This window comes from Colias eurytheme, chromosome 11 (assembly GCF_061535395.1).
Source record: "Colias eurytheme isolate Ceu_HAF_F1 chromosome 11, ilColEury1 Martin Lab GWU primary, whole genome shotgun sequence".
Taxonomy (NCBI): Eukaryota; Metazoa; Arthropoda; class Insecta; order Lepidoptera; family Pieridae; genus Colias; species Colias eurytheme.
This window is the reverse complement of record NC_142990.1, coordinates 1,378,181-1,398,712: the sequence shown is the minus strand read 5'-3', so window position 1 is coordinate 1,398,712 and position 20,532 is coordinate 1,378,181. Positions and strand designations below refer to the sequence as shown.

General features: G+C 34.3%; 3 protein-coding genes and 1 long non-coding RNA gene across 4 annotated transcripts; 1 reads left to right on the top strand and 3 right to left on the bottom strand.

The window, feature by feature from the left end:
* Positions 1-893: 893 nt before the first annotated feature.
* Positions 894-2,216, bottom strand: LOC149904335 (uncharacterized). The gene is made up of 2 exons (XM_090107315.1): positions 1,941-2,216; positions 894-1,632 (listed from the first exon to the last, which is right to left on the bottom strand). Exons 1-2 carry the CDS (start codon positions 2,074-2,076, stop codon positions 1,088-1,090), a joined length of 681 nt encoding a protein of 226 aa, XP_089963441.1. The 5' UTR covers positions 2,077-2,216; the 3' UTR covers positions 894-1,087.
* A 797-nt stretch (positions 2,217-3,013) lies between these two features.
* Ifrd1 (Interferon-related developmental regulator 1) lies at positions 3,014-14,269 on the bottom strand. Its single transcript, XM_090106812.1, has 9 exons — positions 14,011-14,269; positions 11,994-12,113; positions 9,539-9,786; positions 9,192-9,290; positions 8,812-8,919; positions 7,467-7,649; positions 6,158-6,349; positions 5,542-5,754; positions 3,014-4,529 (listed from the first exon to the last, which is right to left on the bottom strand). The coding sequence occupies exons 1-9, from the start codon at positions 14,039-14,041 to the stop codon at positions 4,443-4,445; spliced, it is 1,281 nt and encodes a 426-aa protein (XP_089962938.1). The 5' UTR covers positions 14,042-14,269; the 3' UTR covers positions 3,014-4,442.
* A 1,420-nt stretch (positions 14,270-15,689) lies between these two features.
* On the top strand, positions 15,690-16,467 carry LOC149904333 (uncharacterized). The gene is made up of 2 exons (XR_016457206.1): positions 15,690-15,918; positions 16,235-16,467. It is a non-coding gene; the product is annotated as an uncharacterized LOC149904333 (long non-coding RNA).
* A 1,187-nt stretch (positions 16,468-17,654) lies between these two features.
* On the bottom strand, positions 17,655-18,596 carry LOC149904332 (uncharacterized). The gene has a single exon (XM_090107351.1). The coding sequence runs from the start codon at positions 18,533-18,535 to the stop codon at positions 17,762-17,764; it is 774 nt and encodes a 257-aa protein (XP_089963477.1). The 5' UTR covers positions 18,536-18,596; the 3' UTR covers positions 17,655-17,761.
* Positions 18,597-20,532: the final 1,936 nt, after the last annotated feature.

Here is a 20,532-nt window from a genome sequence, read left to right as displayed (position 1 = left end):
TCAAATAAAAGTATGATTGTTACTTAAGTGACAAAATGTGTTTGGATAGCTTATGTTAGATATGGTTAAGCGCACGTCGAACGGATATGTATACATTATGTATGTATTATTATCAGAAATAAAGCTAGTCATGTGTTGAAAATATTGTCTTTTACTTCTGCCCTTTCAAACCTATTTCCTTGTCCTGCTAGTTCCGTCTTTACCTCTCGAATCGAAAAAAATAATAATAAAAATCTTCATTCACATTTTCGCTTTATTTGGCCCAATTCAAAATTGTTTATATTCCTATGTAGTGTAAACACACACCTCTATAGCTTAAATTCCTGTTTATATTATAGACTCCTAGAGCGATAGAAAGTAGAATACATTCGATCCGCTAAAACGTTTGCCATAGATCAATCATCATATTATTTTTTTTACTTTTAACTCAAAACCACTTGGCATTTCTAGTATCAATTTAACTTATCGTTTAGAATTTATTACAGGGAGTTATAAGCATATTTTTTTTCAGAATAGAAATTTCGATCACGGGGCGGGACTCGAATCCGCGTCTTTCCACTAATCCGGGGAGGGCGAATGACCAATTCGGCTTCCCGTGATCCCGTCAGAGCGAATTAATTCATTCTACTCTTTCTGATTTATGTATGCGTCTAAGGTACACACCGCGTATAATCTATGATTGTATTCTCAAAAAAATTATATTAAATATAATTTTTATTTTTAAATATATTTTTTTTATTCAATAAGAAATAATTATCAACGTAATTATAGTTTAACTGCTTTAATTTTTTTAATTTAATTTCGCTTTAAGGTTGTTCTTAGGTTTGCAGGGACAAGGGGATAGATAGTAAATAAATAAAGGAAATATTATTACTCTAAAAAAAAGATTATAATATCATAACTTAACAATTTTATTATCTACAATAAATTAAATCAAATCCAACACATGGAATAATTAGGGCTACTGAAATATTAAATGTCAAAATTGAGCAATTTTTAATAATTACAAAACCATGTAAAATCTTGCTAGACTTCATTTTCTGTGTTTTATATATTTTTAACCAACTATAGAATATTGACTTGGTAATCATGACTTTGTAGAATTTAACCTTCCTTTCTCAGCTTCATAAATAAGTTTATGTAATTTAAATTTGATATCTGCTTGATCAGATACAGGGAGTTTTTTTAGTTGCATACTCATGGATAAAAAGAAATAATCATTTTCATCCATGTCATGCTTTCTCTTTCTATTTATTTCATGAAAACTATTAAGTACCCTTCCTGAGCTTCTCTCAATATGTTCATCACTTTCATTCTGTCTGTTGGGAGTTGGGGACTCGTAGACATTACACTCAATGGGATCAGATATATGACTAGAAGTTCTCGATAAAGGCCTTTCATCATCTGCACAATGTTCCTCTTTCATTGAATCAAAATCAAACAATATTACATTATTATCTACATCCAATGAATTCTCACTCTTTCTTGAAATCGTAAATGGTAATAAAAATTTCATTGTCTGCTCATACTTCCAAGGTGTGGACAGTGCCAAGCTGGACTTTTTTCTTCGTCTTTTTATGGCGTTTGTGTAACAATTTCTAAGTTTACTCCATTTTATTTTCATTTCTTCAACTGAAAGAATAGTTTTGGTATTGTATTAAGTATTATGATAAAATGTAATTATTTAGAATGTTTTATTAATTTCATAACATTCAATTTAAAATGAAATGCAAGCGAAATTTAGAAGCTCTAATGATCACATCTGCTTTTATAATATGTTCAGGAACACCTCTCAATTCTCATTGTGAATTTTTTAAATGTTAACAGGAATGTGTAAGCTCACCCTAAGTTTCTATGGTGATGAAGAATTTACTACATGTATTGTTTTGTATCATATTATGTACATATAACTACCTACATTTAGTATTACAAAATCGTACCTGGCATATCTAACTGTTTTGATATTTCTTCCCATGCATTATTTCTCAGGTTTTGATCTCTATACGAAGGCAGTGTCGAGTTGTACAGAACAGGATGTTGTTTAATTTGAGTTATTAACATTTCTTCATCAAACATATTTAATATTGTGTTACTTTATCGTGATAAATGAAAATTTAATCGTGATTTAAACTGTAACACACCCAAACAAATGGATAAACATAACACGCTACGTGATGCTACGCCATCATCCTTGATTTGACGCGTCACGCGATTCACATGTGACATGACTGACGTGAGTCACATCACATGACATCAGAAATGAAATTGAAGTCAAATTTTGACAGATGCCAGGTAATATTGTGCAAACCACAGTGCAAACTTACCCTTGAACTTACCTAAATCATTTTATTGATAATGGTAACATTATTAATTATTGACTATATTATCTTAAGCGTTTACTATTTTGTGCAAAAAATTCTGCACAAATCTCATCGTGTATATATTAGACTAGCTTTCCGCCTGCGGCTTCGCCCGCGTTTTAAAAAAAAACCCGCATAGTTCCCGTTCCCGTGGGATTTCCGGGATAAAACCTAGCCTATGTCACTCAGAAATGATGTAGCTTTCCAACAGTGAAAGAATTTTTCAAATCTGCCAAGTAGTTTCGGAGCCTATTCAATTCATACAAACAAACAAACAAACAAACAAAAAATCAAACCTTTCCTCTTTATAATATTTGTATAGACAAGAAGATCGCGTCACAGTGCATCACCGTATTGAATCTATATTTTGCTGTCGCGTTGTGTCGTTACGCTGTCGCGCAGTTACGCCTAGTGGGGTCGGACCTTAACTCAGTAGCCAAATGACTCGGCCCTGTATAATCTAAGCTCGGCCCAGTCTGTTTTTTTTATCTTCAAAATCGGTTCACCTAGTTGAAAGTTCTGAGCAATGGCAACAATATCATCGAACTTGAAACTTAACTAACGGCAGGGGCTATGAGTGTCCTAGAATAAATAATATGTGAATGTAGGATATTTTGGGAGATTATAGGGTTAAGAAATAAAAGACTAAAACATTCTCTTGATAAATATTATTTCAACACCTTGATAGCGTTATGTAGAGCGACGGCCGATCACAACACAAATTAAAATAATATTTACAGAGATTTTTTATTATATTGCACTGTAAATAGCAGTTACCGTAAGTACAGCACACTTTGAAACAAAACATGATTGTGTGAAAATAGAACCAACATTGCTAGCGATTCTATGAGCTGTTTATAAAATATTACAAAGTATTCCCACCATTTTTAACATTCCCTAGATTAGGCCCCTTGTAAAAGAACTTATCTAATTCTAAAAACAACTCGAACTAAGCTAAAAATAACAAATATTAAAATAGCAACACATAACGGCAGTATTAATTTATTACAGTGCAATTAACTAATTATTACAAATTATGCTAACGTAAATATAATGACCACGGTCAGTGTATAATTGAATTAATGAGTCGATATAATATATATTTTACAAATTAATTTTACGTAAGTCATCCTAAGGAAAAATATTATAGATTAATGTAATTTTATACGCAGTTATATGTATAATTTTATTAAAAAATAAATAAATTGAAACAATTTGATTCAAGAAAATCGTTAATCGTATTCAAGAAAATTGTTTAAGAAAAACTTAGAACAATAGTTTTTTTACTTTTTTTATCAGTTTTATTAAGAATTATTAAAATATTATTCCTTAGGACAACAGATATGTAGTCAATAAAGGCGGTTCAACGAGACAAAAGGGAATTTCTTTGGTAACTAATGTCACTAGCTCACTATGTGACTACAGCCAAAGGGAATTTCGATGAGAACCAATTATATTTACATATCTCATAAAACTAACAACTTAGTCTATACTAAAAAGGGGAAATCGTTAATTATGAAATATATTGTCAGAAAAACTATAACCAAACCTTTTTTTTTCGTTTTCCATACAGTGTTTTTAAATATTACTCAATACTCGAATATCTAATTAAATTAAAATATAAGAAACATTTTCATTTGAACTTTTGGGGTATTTCATAGTTTGTCTCATCTCAGAAGCACAAGAAAAATCACATATAAAACAACATTAATAAAATAAGTTTTTTTACACTATTATTAGGCTTTTCTAATGTGATAAATAACAAAATCACTAGGTGATAAATATGTTTACTGAATCAAAGTTCTTAATAATGTGATAGTATCGCCACTACTATTCAATCTTCAGTCTTAAGTACAAATAGATCAATATAAAACAATGAATCCAAATCCATTATTATTATTTGAATTTTATTTTGACACAATTAAAACTGAAATAAGTTAAAATTAATAAAATTAAACATCAACAATACAGTTTGTACATTCGAAAAAAATATGACCACATAAATTTTATTCAATATACAAAAATAAATAGTACTAATAAGACAGAACTGTGATTATTAAAGTGACGAGTAAATAAGTGTTTTCATATAGCGAGGGCCGCTGATCGCTTGTCTCTGTTCTTGTTCCGCGCTACGGTTCTAGCCTTGCATGCCGCGTTATTTTGCAGGTGCTGAAATACGAAATTAATTTTTAATTTTTTAGATATTATTCTGCATATTACAAGTAACATGTTCAAAATATATTATACGCTCATTATTACGTGATAAAATGCAGATAAAAAAAGACGGGTTGCACTCCGGGAGTGCCGGCAGAAGTGAAAACTTGATTATTAACGTTGAGCATGTTTGATATCCATCCGTCTTACGCTTTTTCGATCAGGTCACGTGTCATGACGCGAGTTTAAGATTTTATACCCATTACAGAAAAAGTGCTCAACGCCGCTAAAGAAGTTTTCACTTCAAAAATACACAATACGTAGCGCAAGCGCACGCGTGTAACCAGTCCAGCTTACTAGCGCGTTGTGTTTTCGGCATCTCTAGTAGCAAGTCGGCCACGTATGTGTATAAATTCCACAGGCAATATACAGGCACAGAACCTGCCGCCAATCACACACACTTACCCGCTGTAGGTTATTAGCACAAGTGACCTCAGCAAGTCCAGCAGTGGGTTAGGTAGACAGTAATAATTAATCAATCGTCGCCGTCGTCGTAATCAAACGTCAATCTCATACATTCATAATCTATTCTATTGAACTTTACGCTAATAGAAAGCCACTTGTCTAGGGGGGCTGTAGTCACTATATCCATACACGTACACTTACTGCAGCTGGTCGCGCTGTTTGTAACAATACCACTCGCACACTTGCGCAGAGCTGTTTGACGCCGCAGCAGGCAGTCGTATTAACTCCACACACACGCTAACTGCACGTATACACGTACGTACGCACGCACACACATAAACGCATGCAACCGCTGTAGCTGGTCACAGAGCCTGCTGACGTTAGCTGCATACACGCACGCACACATTCCCTTGCAGCAGTTAATCGTAATTGTAAGAGCTCGATACGCACACAGGCGCAGAATCTTACGCTTGCCACTCGTACACACGCACACATTCACCCGCAGCAGCTAGTTGTAAGAACTCCACACACACGCTAACTGCACGCACACACACGCACTCACCCGCTGCAGCTTGTTGGCGCGCGCGGGCGGCAGGCCGGGCAGCGGGTCGGGCAGGCGCAGCGCGGCCCGCAGCGCGGCGCAGTGCGGCGCGAGCGGCTGCAGCCCGGCGCCGAGAGCACCCGCCAGCGCGCCGTACGCGCCGCGCGCCGCCCAGCTGCCGCACGTCACGCACTCGCTGCCGATGCGCACGCGCAGCTCCGGCACCGAGCCCTCCTGCACAACACGACGCATGGTTCAAAACAGAGTACTCGCGATGCGAGTGCATTCAATTGGTCCTTCGAGTCGGATCGAATACAAAATCAACAAGATTAACAACATAGTGCACGCGGGCAAACAATGCATTCAATTGGTCCTTAGAGCCGGATCGAATACAAAATTTGCAAAATACAAGATAACTGAAATTTATAATAAACTAGCTTACCGCCCGCGGCTTCGCCCGCTTTGTCTAAAACCTAATAAATTATATTATACTAAAACCTTCCTCTTGAATCATTTTATCTATTAAAAAAACCGCATCAAAATCCGTTGCGTAATTTCAAAGATTTAAGCGTACAAAGGGACATAGGGACAGAGAAAGCGACTTTGTTTTATACTTTTCAATTTTTTAATCACACACCTCGAAGTACTTGAGTATATCGCGGAAGGTGGCGCGCTGCAGCTTGCGGTCCCGCTTGGCGCGGAACTTGTGCGAGTCGCAGGCCAGCTCGTGCAGGCGCGGCGCCAGCTCCTCGCCCACACTCCACTCCTCGCCGTCGTCCGTCGCACGCTCGTGGGCCACGGCCAACGCACCGCCCGCTGCCATGCGCACCTGGACACAATTAACACAGTTTTTTACAGGATCGATATATTATATTATGTTAAGATTATGTGGTGGCTGATTTTTCAATCCTTGGTTAAAACTTATTCATCGAAAAAATAAAATTGTACTGTAGCGTCCTGCGCACAATTGCTGTGCCTAACGCGGCGGCGTGACATTGAAGGTCATCTGTAGTGACTTACAAGTGAATTTTTCGAGTATAAAAAATATTTCTCTATGCCTTAAACAATTATAATGCGAATCGACACTACTCCGACACAGGCAATACAGACTAAAACCACAAAATAAAACAAATAAAAGTGAATCATACTTGAGTTGCGTCATCGGGCCTAGTTTGTAACGTTTGTCTTGTGAAACGAAACGAACTACCATTTCAAAAATGTATTATAATTATTGTCCGTATATGACAGTTTACAGGTGACATTTTAAAATGTTCGTGTAATACTTTATTGGACGGATAAATTTTAACCAAGGATTGAAAAATCGGCCCTTAGTATAAAAATGAATTTACACTTTATCTGCACTAAAGTAGAGCACATTTATTTTATATTTGGTAGGATTTTAATTATGTAAAAAAACAACAGAAGCTCATAAAACGGACAATACAGATTCAAGAATAAAGTTGATGAATACAAAAATTGCATTAAAGTAAAACGCCAAACATAATAGAGATTGTCTAATCTAAAAATGAACGCCCCTCCACTAAACTTAATTGTTTCAATGTGTGAGGACAAATAATTATTGAACCACTTTATATGTGTGCGCGCGTCGATTCTACTGCAAACTTTGACACTCGCGCACTGATTTGTCAACTAATCGGGCGATCAGTTCAGGTGCCTAGCATTGTATGGCGGGGAGAGCGCGCTATGTACGGAATGACACGTCCGTCTTGTCGTGCATCGCGTCATTTATGCACTAGTTGGCCAACTGGTCCTGTCGTTCGGGCATGGACGGGACTGGAGGACTGAACGACCAATGAGGCAGACCAATTTGTGTGTATTGCGTCTATACACGTACTTTGAATGTGAGCGTAAACACAGTGGAGGGGCGTTCATTTTTAGATTAGACAATCTATACATAAGTTAGTTTTAAAACAACCGCTACCCACCTCCAAGCTACAAGCGGACAGCAAATCGGCGAGCTTATCAAACGACGGCGCGTGGTCCTTCAGCAGCGAGCGGGCGTGGTCCGGTGAGATCAGAGCGAATAACAACGCCCACCCGTCCAAGGCTGCTGCGTGCCAACCGCCCTCTTCTATCACTGCACCTGACACTTTCACGCTGCCGTCACCCTGGGAAATTGATAAATTAAAACAAATTGTGAAAAATAAAAAAAAATCTTTTTGGTTTCAAATTATAATAAGAACGTTTGACTTGAAAAACACAATTTGATTTATAGGCAGCAGCATATTGGTTTATTGAAGTGAAACTTCTTTATCGGGGTTGGACAAAAATTTAGTGTAACATTTTTGCGTTACGCCGTACGCATGACATTTTTGCGTTACGCCGTACGCGTGACATTTTTGCGTTACGCCATACTCGTGACATTTTTAAGGTCATAAAGAAGTTTCACTTCTTACGTGTGTACTCTAGTACACGCATACATTTTTTTATTTATAGGCAAGTATTATAGTTTCAACCTCTAATTTTTTTGCCATTATATGCCAAAACTAAACAGACTTCGAGAAATATTTTATAAATAATCACATGTCAGAACTGTTTTGTTTAGATATCAAAATCGTCACCTTACTCCATGACGTACCGGTATTGCCATGACCGTCCATGAAAGTTTACTCTTAACGCGCCTATAGAAGTTTCACTTCAAAAAAAATGTATTGTATGTATTATTTAAGCATTTATTATGTAAGCATGTATTTTTCATTGGAATTTCAAGTAATATTAGGTATTACAATGAATGAATCGTGTTTAAAGACGCAAAAAGCAAAGCAAAGTTCCTAAAAAAATGTATTTTAACAGGCGACAAAAAGACTGTCCGCATAGAACAATAGTTTTAAGAATATTACTTAATATCACACTAAACTGTGAAAACACACAGCAAACAATTTTACAACCAAAAAAATCGAGCCATAACACAAAGCAATATCGCAATGTTAATGAACCTCTAACCTTGAATTGTCTCGATCGCCAAATTTATACGCGGAAAAGTTTCAAGTTTTTATGTAAGCTAATTTGATATACAGCGATAAACTGTGTAATTTTCTGATACAATATTTCATGTGTTTTGAATTAAGCCTTATTTGTGTCGCATTGCGTAACAAATTGATTATTTATATTTGTTAGTTTAGTTTTTACTTGACAAAAAATAACTTGATTAGAAAATATACAGAATTTCCACAGATAATTATGCAAGTTTCAGAAAATCAGTATATGATAAAAATTTAAACATACACAAATTTAAAAAATCTAAATCTACATAAAAATATTATTACATACCTTGAGATAACTACCACTGAAGATCGTTTCATAGACTCGCATAACTTCCAATATCTCAGCAAGGTCATCATCCATTAAATAGCAGAGTATGGCAAGAGATGAACAACACTGAAATAATTGTAAAATTATAAAAAATACAAGGAAACAGAAAAAAAATATTTTCTGCCGTGGATAAATTAATAAGTCATTCAATTTAAATTTTTAAAGCATAGAAAATTTATGATCATGGAAGTCGCGGGTTCAAACCCCGCTTCGTGATCAAATCGTTTCTATTTTTTAAATGTTTATATTTATAAAGCATTTGAATGCTATAAAGCTGAATATTGTCTAATAATCGGGTAAAAATAAAAAGAGTTTTCATAAAAAGGTGAAATACACACTTCAGTGCGTGTATCAAGCGATGCGCTTTTGTCTGTGGCCGCTGCGATAAGCGCGGGGCGGATTTCACTCATGAATTCTTCTACTCCTTCATCACCAATCTGTAAGAAACAAAAGGAAGTTAGCATTATAAAACCACACAGGAAACACATAGGTATATAGAATAAAACAAAGAATACAGAATAGCAATTTGTATAATAGAACATATGTAATTAATATTAAGTTTTGTTTAAAATTTGACATAAAAAAAATCACAATATGGACATGGATCAATCGCAGGTGAAGCCACGTGATTGTACTAGTTTTTAGTTATTACATTTCAACTAGAAGCATATCTAGCATCACATACTTGTAAAGCCAGAATTGGCGCAACAGCTGCAGCTGCCTTCTTCTCTCCATCTTTACCGCGCCGCAGCGCTTTAGTAACATGGTCGGCTAACGTCTCCCGCTGTCCGCTCAGCAGAGCAGCCAAGTAGCGCCGCTGTAAAGCGTTCCGCAGCGCTACGAGCGCTGAAGCGCGGGCCGCGTTCGATCTAGCGCTCAGCGCATCGATTATTTCTAGAACTTTCTCTTCGAATTTCTCTTGCAATTCATTCTCTGAAAAATTATTTATTAAATTAACTGATGAACGTAGCAAATTTTTCAAGTAGTTGCGAGATAGTTGCATTTATGGGAAAAATGTGACTGATTTATTATTTTTCTGTGCTATCCAAATACTCAGCTACTTAAATTTGATTAAAAATGTTTACTCTTGCTAATTATTGTTGTTTATAATATATTAAAATTTATCATATAATGGTTTAATGAGGGTGATATTTATTGTAATTAGGATTAATTATCTATATAAATTAATGTAATAAGCTCATGAAAGTTATTCGACTCATTCTGGAAGTTAATTATGATGTTCAACTATTATCAAATAACAGAACAACATAAATACTAATAGACTTAAAATAAATGGTTACAATGAAAATGTAAAATTGGTACCTACTGTAACATTTATTTAATTTCCAGTACTTAGATATAAAAATATTAAATAATAATGATTAGCCATATCATGTGATGTAAAGAAACTGTCACTGTTTGATATTGAAATACATTTTTATCAGTAATTAAGTTTGATAAGATGTGTCTGGTAAACAATTTTGAATATATAGCATATCACTATTTTATATTTATCTATTGATGTTAGTGTTTTATGTCTAAGGTCAATATCATTTTTTGCACAATAATACTGCAATACATACAAAATAATCAACGATTAAACAATGAGTGAATACGGTCAAATATTAATATTGCAAAACATAATATGTAAAAAGGTGGTTTGAATAATATTTTAAAGTACATATAGAACCCACACAGGCAAAGCTGCTAGCACTAGCTAGTATATCTATAAATAAACTATGACTCAAAAATTGTATCAGGCCTGTTAACCATTTATAGATCATCAAATGTATTCATGGAAGGATCAAATTCAATAACAGTGTCATTACTAGACATCGGATTATATGCATTTGCATATTTGCATATGCAAATGCATAAAACTCTCCAATTACGGCGTTAGTGCATATTTTAGCCTTTTTCCCCAATCGTGCATATTTCGTTAAGTAGCGGGAGTTTTGATTGGTCGACTAACCTTTATTAGCCAATCAGAACGCTCAGCGAGTAAAAAAAACCTATTTTGGCATGGTAAAATGGCAAAAAATTACAAAATGGGCTCCATTTTAAGTAAATTATGAGCCATTCAAAATAGGGCTAGATTACCCTTTTGGGGCTAAAAACTTAAAACACGGGTTGAATTCCAAAAAAGGGCTAGATTTAGCCCGGAAAAGTCTAAAGTGGCAACACTGGGCTCGCGGGTGATTCACAAATTTGCGCTCGAAAATTTGGTAAAAATGCTTAATTGTATATTGGCACAAAAACTATACTTAATTTCAAGAAAATTTCACTGTTTTTGATTTTCATTTAAATATATACAATCTTTGATTTAAATATATAAAAATAATAAAGGTTTTTTGATTTTGTATTGTGCATATTTTAGGCATATCAGTCGTTTTTAGTGCATATTTCGGCCTTTTTTAGTGCATATTTGCATGCATATTTTGGCATTTTGTTAGTGCATATAATCCGATGTCTAGTCATTACCAATCTTATTATGTAACAATTGTTACAATAATAGCTTGACGAAAGTTGTGTAGCATTGTATACATCTTTGCACAATTATTGTGAAAGAATTTTCTAATTCATTTAGCTATATTCCAAGACTAGTTAAAAAAAGCATTGAAAATAATACAATGCAGGTTTTGCTGTATTAAACATATTTAAAAGACGTTATTTATTATATTTAAAACAAAGCAAAAAAGACTAACAGTATAATAATATTACACTTTGTATTTGCATTTGTATAAAATAATGAAAATGTTTGTTTTGTTTACCAGTTAAAGCATACATTATTCATATTTTGCTACCTTTTTACAAGAATGATAAGTGCAAACATAATTAATTTCACAATGTTTTTCTTTTACGGTATTGTTAACTGATGAATCATTTACAAACACAATATTTCACCACAACAAAGCTTAAATGATTACAAAAAAGACGGGTTGCACTCCGGGAGTGCCGGCAGAAGTCAAAACTTGATTATTAACGTTGAGCATGTTTGATATCCATCCGTCTTACGCTTTTTCGATCAGGTCACGTGTCCTGACGCGAGTTTAAGATTTTAAACCCAACGCTGCTAAAGAAGTTTTCACTTCAAAAACATTTATGTATTGTATTTCATATAATCAATATTATGAATTTACCTGCTTCATCGTGATTGCTTCTGAGATCAGACTGTCCTGACGTTTCTGAACAGTTGTCATTTGTCATGTCGATTCCTGCATCTTCATCTGAAGAGTATGGAAGCTCTGTTCTCCTGTGCTCTGAAAAATTATAATATCTTATAATAAGAATAGCGGTCCGCCCCGGCTTCGCCCGTGCTACCTACGTGTTTAAACTATCCTATCTCTCAAGTTGGATCGAACTGCACATGGTGTGCGAATTTTATTATAATTGGTTAAGTGGTTTAGGAGTCCATTGAGGACAAACATTGTGACACGAGATTTATATATATTATTACTAGCGACCCGCCCCGGCTTCGCACGGGTGCAATGCTGATACTAAATACACTACAGAAAAATTGTGAACGTTGTATAGGTATAAAAATATAGCGGCCCGCTCCGGCCTCCGGCATCGCACGGGTATAAAATACATAGCCGGGCGGCCGCAAACGCTACGTCCTGCAATTTTTAAATCTGTAATATCTTCGAAAATATTCACTTAAATCATACGGTGTAAAGTGCCATATAGATCTATATTAAATGAACAATGTATCCATGGTATTTAATTGGTTAAGGATTAATGCTGTATTGGTTAAAATCGCTTCGAAAATTAGCCATTATTTGTCGTAAAAAGTAAATGACAAAAAAAAGTTATTGTGGGTTATCCATAAGAGATAGACATATACCATCGCGGACTTTTCTGTAGACCTTTTCAATGTGTATAATACTTAGTACATTATTTTGATAAAACTCGTAGGGTTCAGCCTGCGTTTGCAATGTAAGCGGAATAAATGTAATTTTTTACGACATCACATTAGAAACCTCAAAAATAACAGTACTTCTCCACTACTTAATGGATCTTATTATACATATAAACCTTCCTCTTGAATCACTCTATCTATTAAAAAAAACCGCATCAAAATCCGTTGCGTAGTTTCAAAGATTTAAGCGTACAAAGGGACATAGGGACATAGGGACATAGGGACAGGGAAAGCGACTTTGTTTTATACTATGTAGTGAAGAAGATGATCAACTCTTCTATGTAGTAACTGCATTCCGAACAGGTGGTAAATATTAAATGATGTATATTTTATAATTCAATAGTGCTTCTATTAGAACTTAGAAGTAGTTGAAGAAAAGACTTTTTTACTATTGACATTAATTCTCTTAGTAAGGTTGTTGATTATCGTAAAATCAGTCACATCTAGGTCCTTGTGAAACACCCTTATTTATATTTGTTAAAGAAAGGAGAAAATTAATAGATTATTGTTTGTTTAACATTATATTCATATACATTTTGATTCCCTTTATTGGGATGGAGATACATACAATTCCTTATCTTTGTTTACTAGATTGTGATGGTGGTTTGAACAAAATTTGTTTTATTATTAGTATGAACATTGAACATTCTCTATATATTATATAATATACATAATATATATATGAGCAAATCTATGCAGCAGCGCAATAGATAAATCTTAAGAAATGAAATATACACAGACATAGTAAATAATAGTTCCATATGTGTTTGGTATTGTTTTTTTTCACATTCTCTACAAGGCTGTTAGGTAAGGATTTACAACATACAAAATTCAAAGTCATGTTTGTACACAACAAATTATATAATAATGCTACATAACAATCTTCTTAGCAACAAGGTCGTCATTGTAAAAAACGCTTAGGAATATAAATAACTCCCAATATGTCAAGCTGGTAAGGTTACTTGCATGCTTATGTTATGAAATAGTGATTGTAGTGTTACAAGGTACTTGTGAAATACGGAAATGACCCTATTCTATTGAGTGTTTGGTTCCATATGTGTTGCTTAGACATTTTTATTGCACTTCTTCTTCTGATAAATACGTGGACAGTAATTTACGCGAACGAGTATCTCGACCACAAGGTCGCCGCGTGATCTCATTCTTTGCAAATTCCAGCACGCTCCACAATCCTAATTTCATAGAAAGCTCCTGACTAACGTTTCTTAATAAAAACTCACCGAATTTCCCCTTTTTCTTTCCTTTAGGCATGGTGATTGTTGTTTTTGGAACTATCACTACTAACAATAAAAATCAAAATATTCACTATTTATTTTACTAATATTCACACTTAATCAAGACGGAGAAAAGTTTAATATATCAGTTCTTATAAAACAATTTGGAAACCGAATAGAACATAAAACTAAAATTTCAGAAAAGCTTTTTAACATGTTTAACCGTGTAACATGCACACACAACTCCGCTGATTTGCGCAATGCGCCATCAATGCGCTCTGTCAGCTTGTTCCTGACGTCAAAAAGGAGCATTGTTGCCATTATTACATATCATTATGAAATAGTTGCCAGTTCACAGCCTGGAAAATGAGTCATACACACAGTCATACAATCTATCTATACCACATCTATACTTATAATAAATCTGTAGAGAGGCCAATTCTGTACATGAAATATATTTAAAAAAAAACTTTGAAGGGGTGATAAGGGATCGCTACTGATGCCAAAAATGCAATCAGTAAAATTTTTGTCTGTCTGTCTGTCTGTTTGTCTGTCTGTATATTCGCTATAGAAACAGAAACTACACGACGGATTTTAACCAAATTTGGCACAATTATTCTTCATACTCCTGGGCAGGTTATAGTAAAAGAATCTTTCTATTATTATCTTTTCTATTATATTCCTTGAAGTACGAGGATGGTTCTTATGTAGAGAAAACGTAAATATGTTCCACGGGCGAAGCCGGGGCGGACCGCTAGTTCTATAATAAATATTGTGACATGATTGTGACTTGCCCTCACTATTTATCTAAACTTAAACTAGTACAGTAGGTACATGTGGCTAAACTATTAACTAACTAACTTACAGTTACGATGTATAAGACGAGTATAAAATATTATAACATCAATACTTTATAGGTAATTATAATGTATTGCTTGAGCGATAAAGTTACGATTCAAAAATGGATTCAAATTGCTTTATTCAATCAAAGTTAACCTAACCTTGGAGCTAAATTGATTTTTGCGAATTTTATTATTAATTTATATGCATAATATATTACAATATGATAGATGTGGATAGATGATATAAATATATATTTTGTAAAATTATTGAAAAAAGGGGAAAATTTATAATCGCATCATACAACACACTCAAGGATCTGACATCAAAGGACGTATATGAAGTGTTTATGAAGAACTTGCATTAGTTCCGAATTTCGCCACATGCCGAAAGATCCGGGTACTACCTACTGAAAGACTAGTATTTTCACAGAACAGTAGTTTTTACTGTTCTCTGAGTATTTTTTAAAATCATATCGTGCGCCGTTTTCAACGGTGTATCAAAGGCACAGTTAGCTACTGTTTTTTTTTCTTTTTTAACCGACTTCAAAAAAAAGGAGGAGGTTATCAATTCGGCCGGTATATTTTTTTATGTAAGTATACAGTACACCGATTACGCTGAACCGATTTACGTGATTCTTTTTTTTTTGTTTTATGCGGAATGGTTTCGAATTGGTCCCATAAAAATTTGATTTGGGTAGGCCCAGTAGTTTTTTTATTTTATGAGTATTTTTGTCATCTAACAAGTATAGTACGACATAAAAGAGATGAAATTAATTATTTTGGAACTAATTCGTTTTTCATTACCTGGCAACCCTGAATTGGCGATGTAGCTGTCAGTGTCAAGTTGAATAAAAATTTGTTGTTTTTTTCGTGAAGTGGAGAATTATTGAGATAAAATTGTTATTTAGAACAAGAAATTTAAATAAAAAAGGAGACATCATGAAAAAGGTTAAACGTAGCGGTGTCCGTGATGTGGTGTATAAAGTTTTTATTCGGTGTTTGTCCGAATTTCAAGCTGGAAATTTATTGACTGATTTGGAAAACGTTTACAAACGTACAGCAGAATATACCGGTGAGATTCCATTTATTTTTGCTCAGTACTACGTAAAATAGAATATTCCATTAGTGACGAGTGTTTAATGTATGTATGTATGGCGATTATTACGTTTTCGCAATTTTATTTGAGGTTATTTGTATGTAAACAAAAACTAGTTTTTATAGTGCGACCAGCACAATTTGAGTCAAGAAGTTATATCCAATCCAACCAGCCTCAAATAAAGTACCTAGTTTAGATTTTACTACATAGTATAGTGATAACTGTTTTCATACAGGTATTAATCAATCAAACCATAAGAAAAAAAATCATATTTACTGTATCATATTTACAGATACTGAAGATGCCCCGTACCCTCTTGCCAGTACTTCGAAACAGAGTGATGATCAGTCCTTTGAAGGAGTAGAATATTTAGATTATGATGAATTACATTAATGTACAAAATTTATCTACAAAAAAAATAAAAATATGTGGTTTTCAAATCGCCTTGTTTTTTTCTACCCGACGGACCCAGAAAGAGGGTAATGTGTTTGAGCTGCATGTATGCTTGTTTGTTTGTATGTTTGATTCTATGTGCGCCTCTGCAGTCTAAAAACTTGACCGATTTTTATAAAATAACTAATACCAAATACATTTAAGTAAAATTTGACCTAGGTCAATTAAAATACTAATGTATTTTTGTCTTAAATTTACACTATTGCTACAATGAAACAATTATAACGGTTTAAATCGCGGTATTTATTTAAGATTATATTATATAGATTTTTGGATTTTTATTCTATAGTATCAAGATCGCTTGCGTCGCAGTATCAGTGTTGCTACATGAGCGACGGTGGCGCCCTCATTTATTCTCATCTCTTTTGTGTCGCACTGTAACTTTGATTCACTTCCCGGTTACCGATTGAGCTGAAATTTTGTGTACGTATGTAAATATGTATTATCATGACATAGAGCCGATTTGCTGATGGAATCTGAAGGTGGCCATAGGAACTCCGTAAATTTTAATTGACTGAACTTTATCGTGTTTGGGCTCGTTTGATTCGTGTTGAAAAATACTTTCTACGTTAAAAACAACCGACTTCAAAAACGGAAAAGTAAAAAATAAAAAAGATTTGATATTACGTATTAATTACTACATATTATTTAGATGAGCTATTTAGGTCTGAAGTCGGTGACAAGCACTTAGTATAAAAGCCGATAAGTTTTATGGTCTAAGATCCTAATATAGGTCGACTATCACCGGCGTGATAATAGAATGAGACCAATTTTATAATAAATTTAGCGTATTCAAAAATGTATTAAAAATGGGTTTACTGGGAAAATCCTGGATATTTTTTAATTAATTATTGAAAAATCTTTTATTTTCATTTTTATTAATTGCAGTTTCGAGTCTATAATTAACAAACTTTTTAACTTTTACTTAAATTAATAAACTTTTTCTAAGATAAAATGTTAAGTATATAATGTTTAAAAACAGTTTTTTATACTTGAGACACACATTTTCTTAAGAAAAGCATTAAAAAGTGATTTATGATGAATGATAAGAATACCACGATTTAGAAACAATTCAAGAACAACTCATGTCTTCAAATAGATACATATAATAATTAGTAGGTACCTAACCTTATATAATACCTACCTATAATAGTAGGATATTATATCACGTCTTATTTCCTACCTATGTTTAGTTTCAACTTAGAGGAATAATTTTGAAATAAAAATACACATAAAATAAATATTTATAATTATATATCAATTATACACATCTCGATTTAAACGCTATCATAAAACAATATGAAAATATAAAGGAACACAACTTTGGTTATAATTACGTTTCTTGAAAATCTACAACTAATCACAACTAGAATAACTTGAGGAGCATTGTATAAAATATGCAAATAACACTTAAATGCAATGTTGCACCCGAGTTGTCGGTGTCCCTTTGTTCTGCAGGTTTCTCCTCATTCCTCATTTCTTTCCATTTAGCTTTCTGTTGTTTGGAACCAGTTAATTTCCCATACCTATATTCTGCACATTGGAGTGTTACAGTTGGCGGTATGCCAGGGAAGATTAAACGGGAACTTTTCCTTTTAAATGCTGCTGATCCTCTCATCGTTTCTTCTTCGTGTCCATTTACGTACCAACGAATTTCAGACTCAGGAGCGCCGCGGCAATACGCCTGCATGTCATCACCTTCACCGAACTCTTCACTTAACCCTTCGATTGTCGGTTGCCTATGTTTATGTCCGTGCACTTCCATGTATGAGGTGCGTGACTCAAACTTATACTCAGGTACATCTCTTTCAATATCACACCTGTACAGACCGGTAGCTTCTTCAGTCAATGCTCCAAGTTTTAGCTTACAAGCTGTCGGTCCACATTCCACTAGCTCTATTCTGCCAACTCCTAGAATGGGGAAGGATCTCGTACTCGGGGTGGAACCTGGTTTGTAACGGAAGAATTCGATGGGACCTTTAAACCAGCTGAGGAGGGTGAAGTTGGCGTCGTAGCGGCACTCTATTTCTACTTCATCCTGTCCTGGTGGAACAACTTGAGGTATGATCAGGTCGGTAATATTAAATGGTCGAGCTTCGATAACCACACTAGCCAATAAGACTAATGCGAACGTTAGCATGGTGCCGGGACGCGCGCGCGCACGACACTGCTCCCTCTGACTCTGACGCGGTCTTAATTAAACAGTTTATTAAACTCCAACACTTAACCGTTGAACTGATCACAGTGAATGCGACGAATTTTTTGTCAGTACTAATTGATAGACAAATGTATAATTGCTTATTGCCAGGGGTAGCTATTAATTTGGGGGTTCCCTTTGAATTAGTTACGCTGTGGTCACATAGTTGTAGATAGTAGATTTATGTAAGTTTTATTATTTTTAAATGATTGCATGAAAATTACTTCGCAGCTATATCGAAACAGATGTTTGTTAACCAGTTCATGGTGCAATTTATTTTTCCACGCTTCACATATTGTTGACAATAAAACCATGGGATGTCTTTTACTGCGCTTACGCAGCGAAAGGGTTTAAGGTGGCGGCTTATTGTCCAAATTACATAAAATGTGTCATCCATTTCGCGAGATTAGTACATCTTATGAAGACATTCAGATTTGGTGAGTATATATGGGAGTAGTAAATGCGGGTTATAAGTATGAAGGTTAGTACAACGACTGTTTCTTGAACTGTCGGAAGCATAAATCATCTTAAGTAAAAGTGCCGAAACCCCTCCGTGTAGAGCAATTGCGAACAATCATTGTGTTTTAGGGTTCTTTATGTAAACGGTACAAAGCACCCTGTTAAGCACTTTTTATTTCTATTATATTTTTTAGTTTTTACACAATTCAAGATTTATTTTATTTTCTTTTTGATTAATTTTTCTTTTCCAAACTCAAAAATAATCTAATCAAATAAAAAATAAGTTACGAACAGTTCTATTTGCTATTCTCATTAGTGTTTTACCGAACCTATATTATTTCCATATCTAACTTAATCAGATAAATGCTTCTAACTGGTGCTAACATCTGTAAAAGCAGCCATAAACAATCATTTAGGATTAAGACACTGAATCTTAAATAAATAATCGAATAGAATCTTACAGAAAACCAACCTTTCGGTCATTGTAATTATGATATTGATGGTCTACTTCCCGCAACTAAGTATTAACGCTGTTAAAATTCGATTAAGGTAATAATGTTATTTGTGATAACAATGTCATTCAGTATCTGAGTCATAATTTTAATGCGATATTCATTGGGGTATAAAATTTTCCACCTACGTTTTTGAATCACAGCTTCATAAGCATAGACATTTCATAGAAGAACATATTATGCAGCGCACTTTACCTACGGGTAGATTATTTGTATATCTACCTTGTCGTGTTTTTAAAAAGGAAATATTATGTTTTTTAATTAATAAAAGTCATATACCATTTTTCGTTTATTGGAACGAATTGGAACGAAGTTCCCTATTGCGCGTTGTGAAAGGGGGCTAGACGGAAAAAATTCTCACAAAACGTTACGACGACGTAACGACTTTTTGCTATAGTAAGCTATTGTTAGCTATGCGCATGTTTTACTTTGGGTGTCCCTTGACACCTCTCAGCTTTTTATTCAGGTATAACTAAAGAAAAACGAGAGAGAGAAATATTTCGAAGCAAATCCGTAGTCCATTCGAGTTAATCTTTCTGTATAGCCTTGCATAGATCATGTGCGGTGTAATTTTTACAGAAAACAATTTTTACAGAAAACACTTACTAGACAGCAGACGCCTTAACATTCACTCCTACTTTCTTAGTATGCCATAATCTATTGTGTTTGCCTATGATCTAAGTTATTGATGGAAATAAATAGAGTTACAAATCGAATCGCTTATCGCAATTTAGAAGTTCGAATGAGATTGGCTGATTATTATACTAAGAATTAGGTTCATTTACATCGGGATTCGAAAAATCATTGACATTTTAGGGGTCGCATGGATCTGGCGTGCGCCCACGCGTCGGAAGCAAGACATTACAATTTTATTAGCGGTAATCTTCTTAAGTGTTATCAGCCTAATTGAATAATGCATCGCCATAGCTACCGGACTTTGTTTTAATATTTCCATACAAGCTGGATTGC

Excerpts from the sequence above, each read along its gene's own strand:
- LOC149904335 (XM_090107315.1), bottom strand. The coding sequence starts at position 2,076 with ATGTTTGATGAAGAAATGTTAATAACTCAAATTAAACAACATCCTGTT. Across the intron at positions 1,633-1,940 it reads AAAACAGTTAGATATGCCAG|TTGAAGAAATGAAAATAAAA; the intron begins GTACGATTTTGT and ends CTATTCTTTCAG.
- Ifrd1 (XM_090106812.1), bottom strand. The coding sequence starts at position 14,041 with ATGCCTAAAGGAAAGAAAAAGGGGAAATTCG. Across the intron at positions 9,291-9,538 it reads CGCCAATTCTGGCTTTACAA|ATTGGTGATGAAGGAGTAGA; the intron begins GTATGTGATGCT and ends TGTTTCTTACAG. Across the intron at positions 4,530-5,541 it reads GCGCCAACAAGCTGCAGCGG|CACCTGCAAAATAACGCGGC; the intron begins GTGAGTGCGTGT and ends TTCGTATTTCAG.
- LOC149904332 (XM_090107351.1), bottom strand. The coding sequence starts at position 18,535 with ATGCTAACGTTCGCATTAGTCTTATTGGCTAGTGTGGTTATCGAAGCT.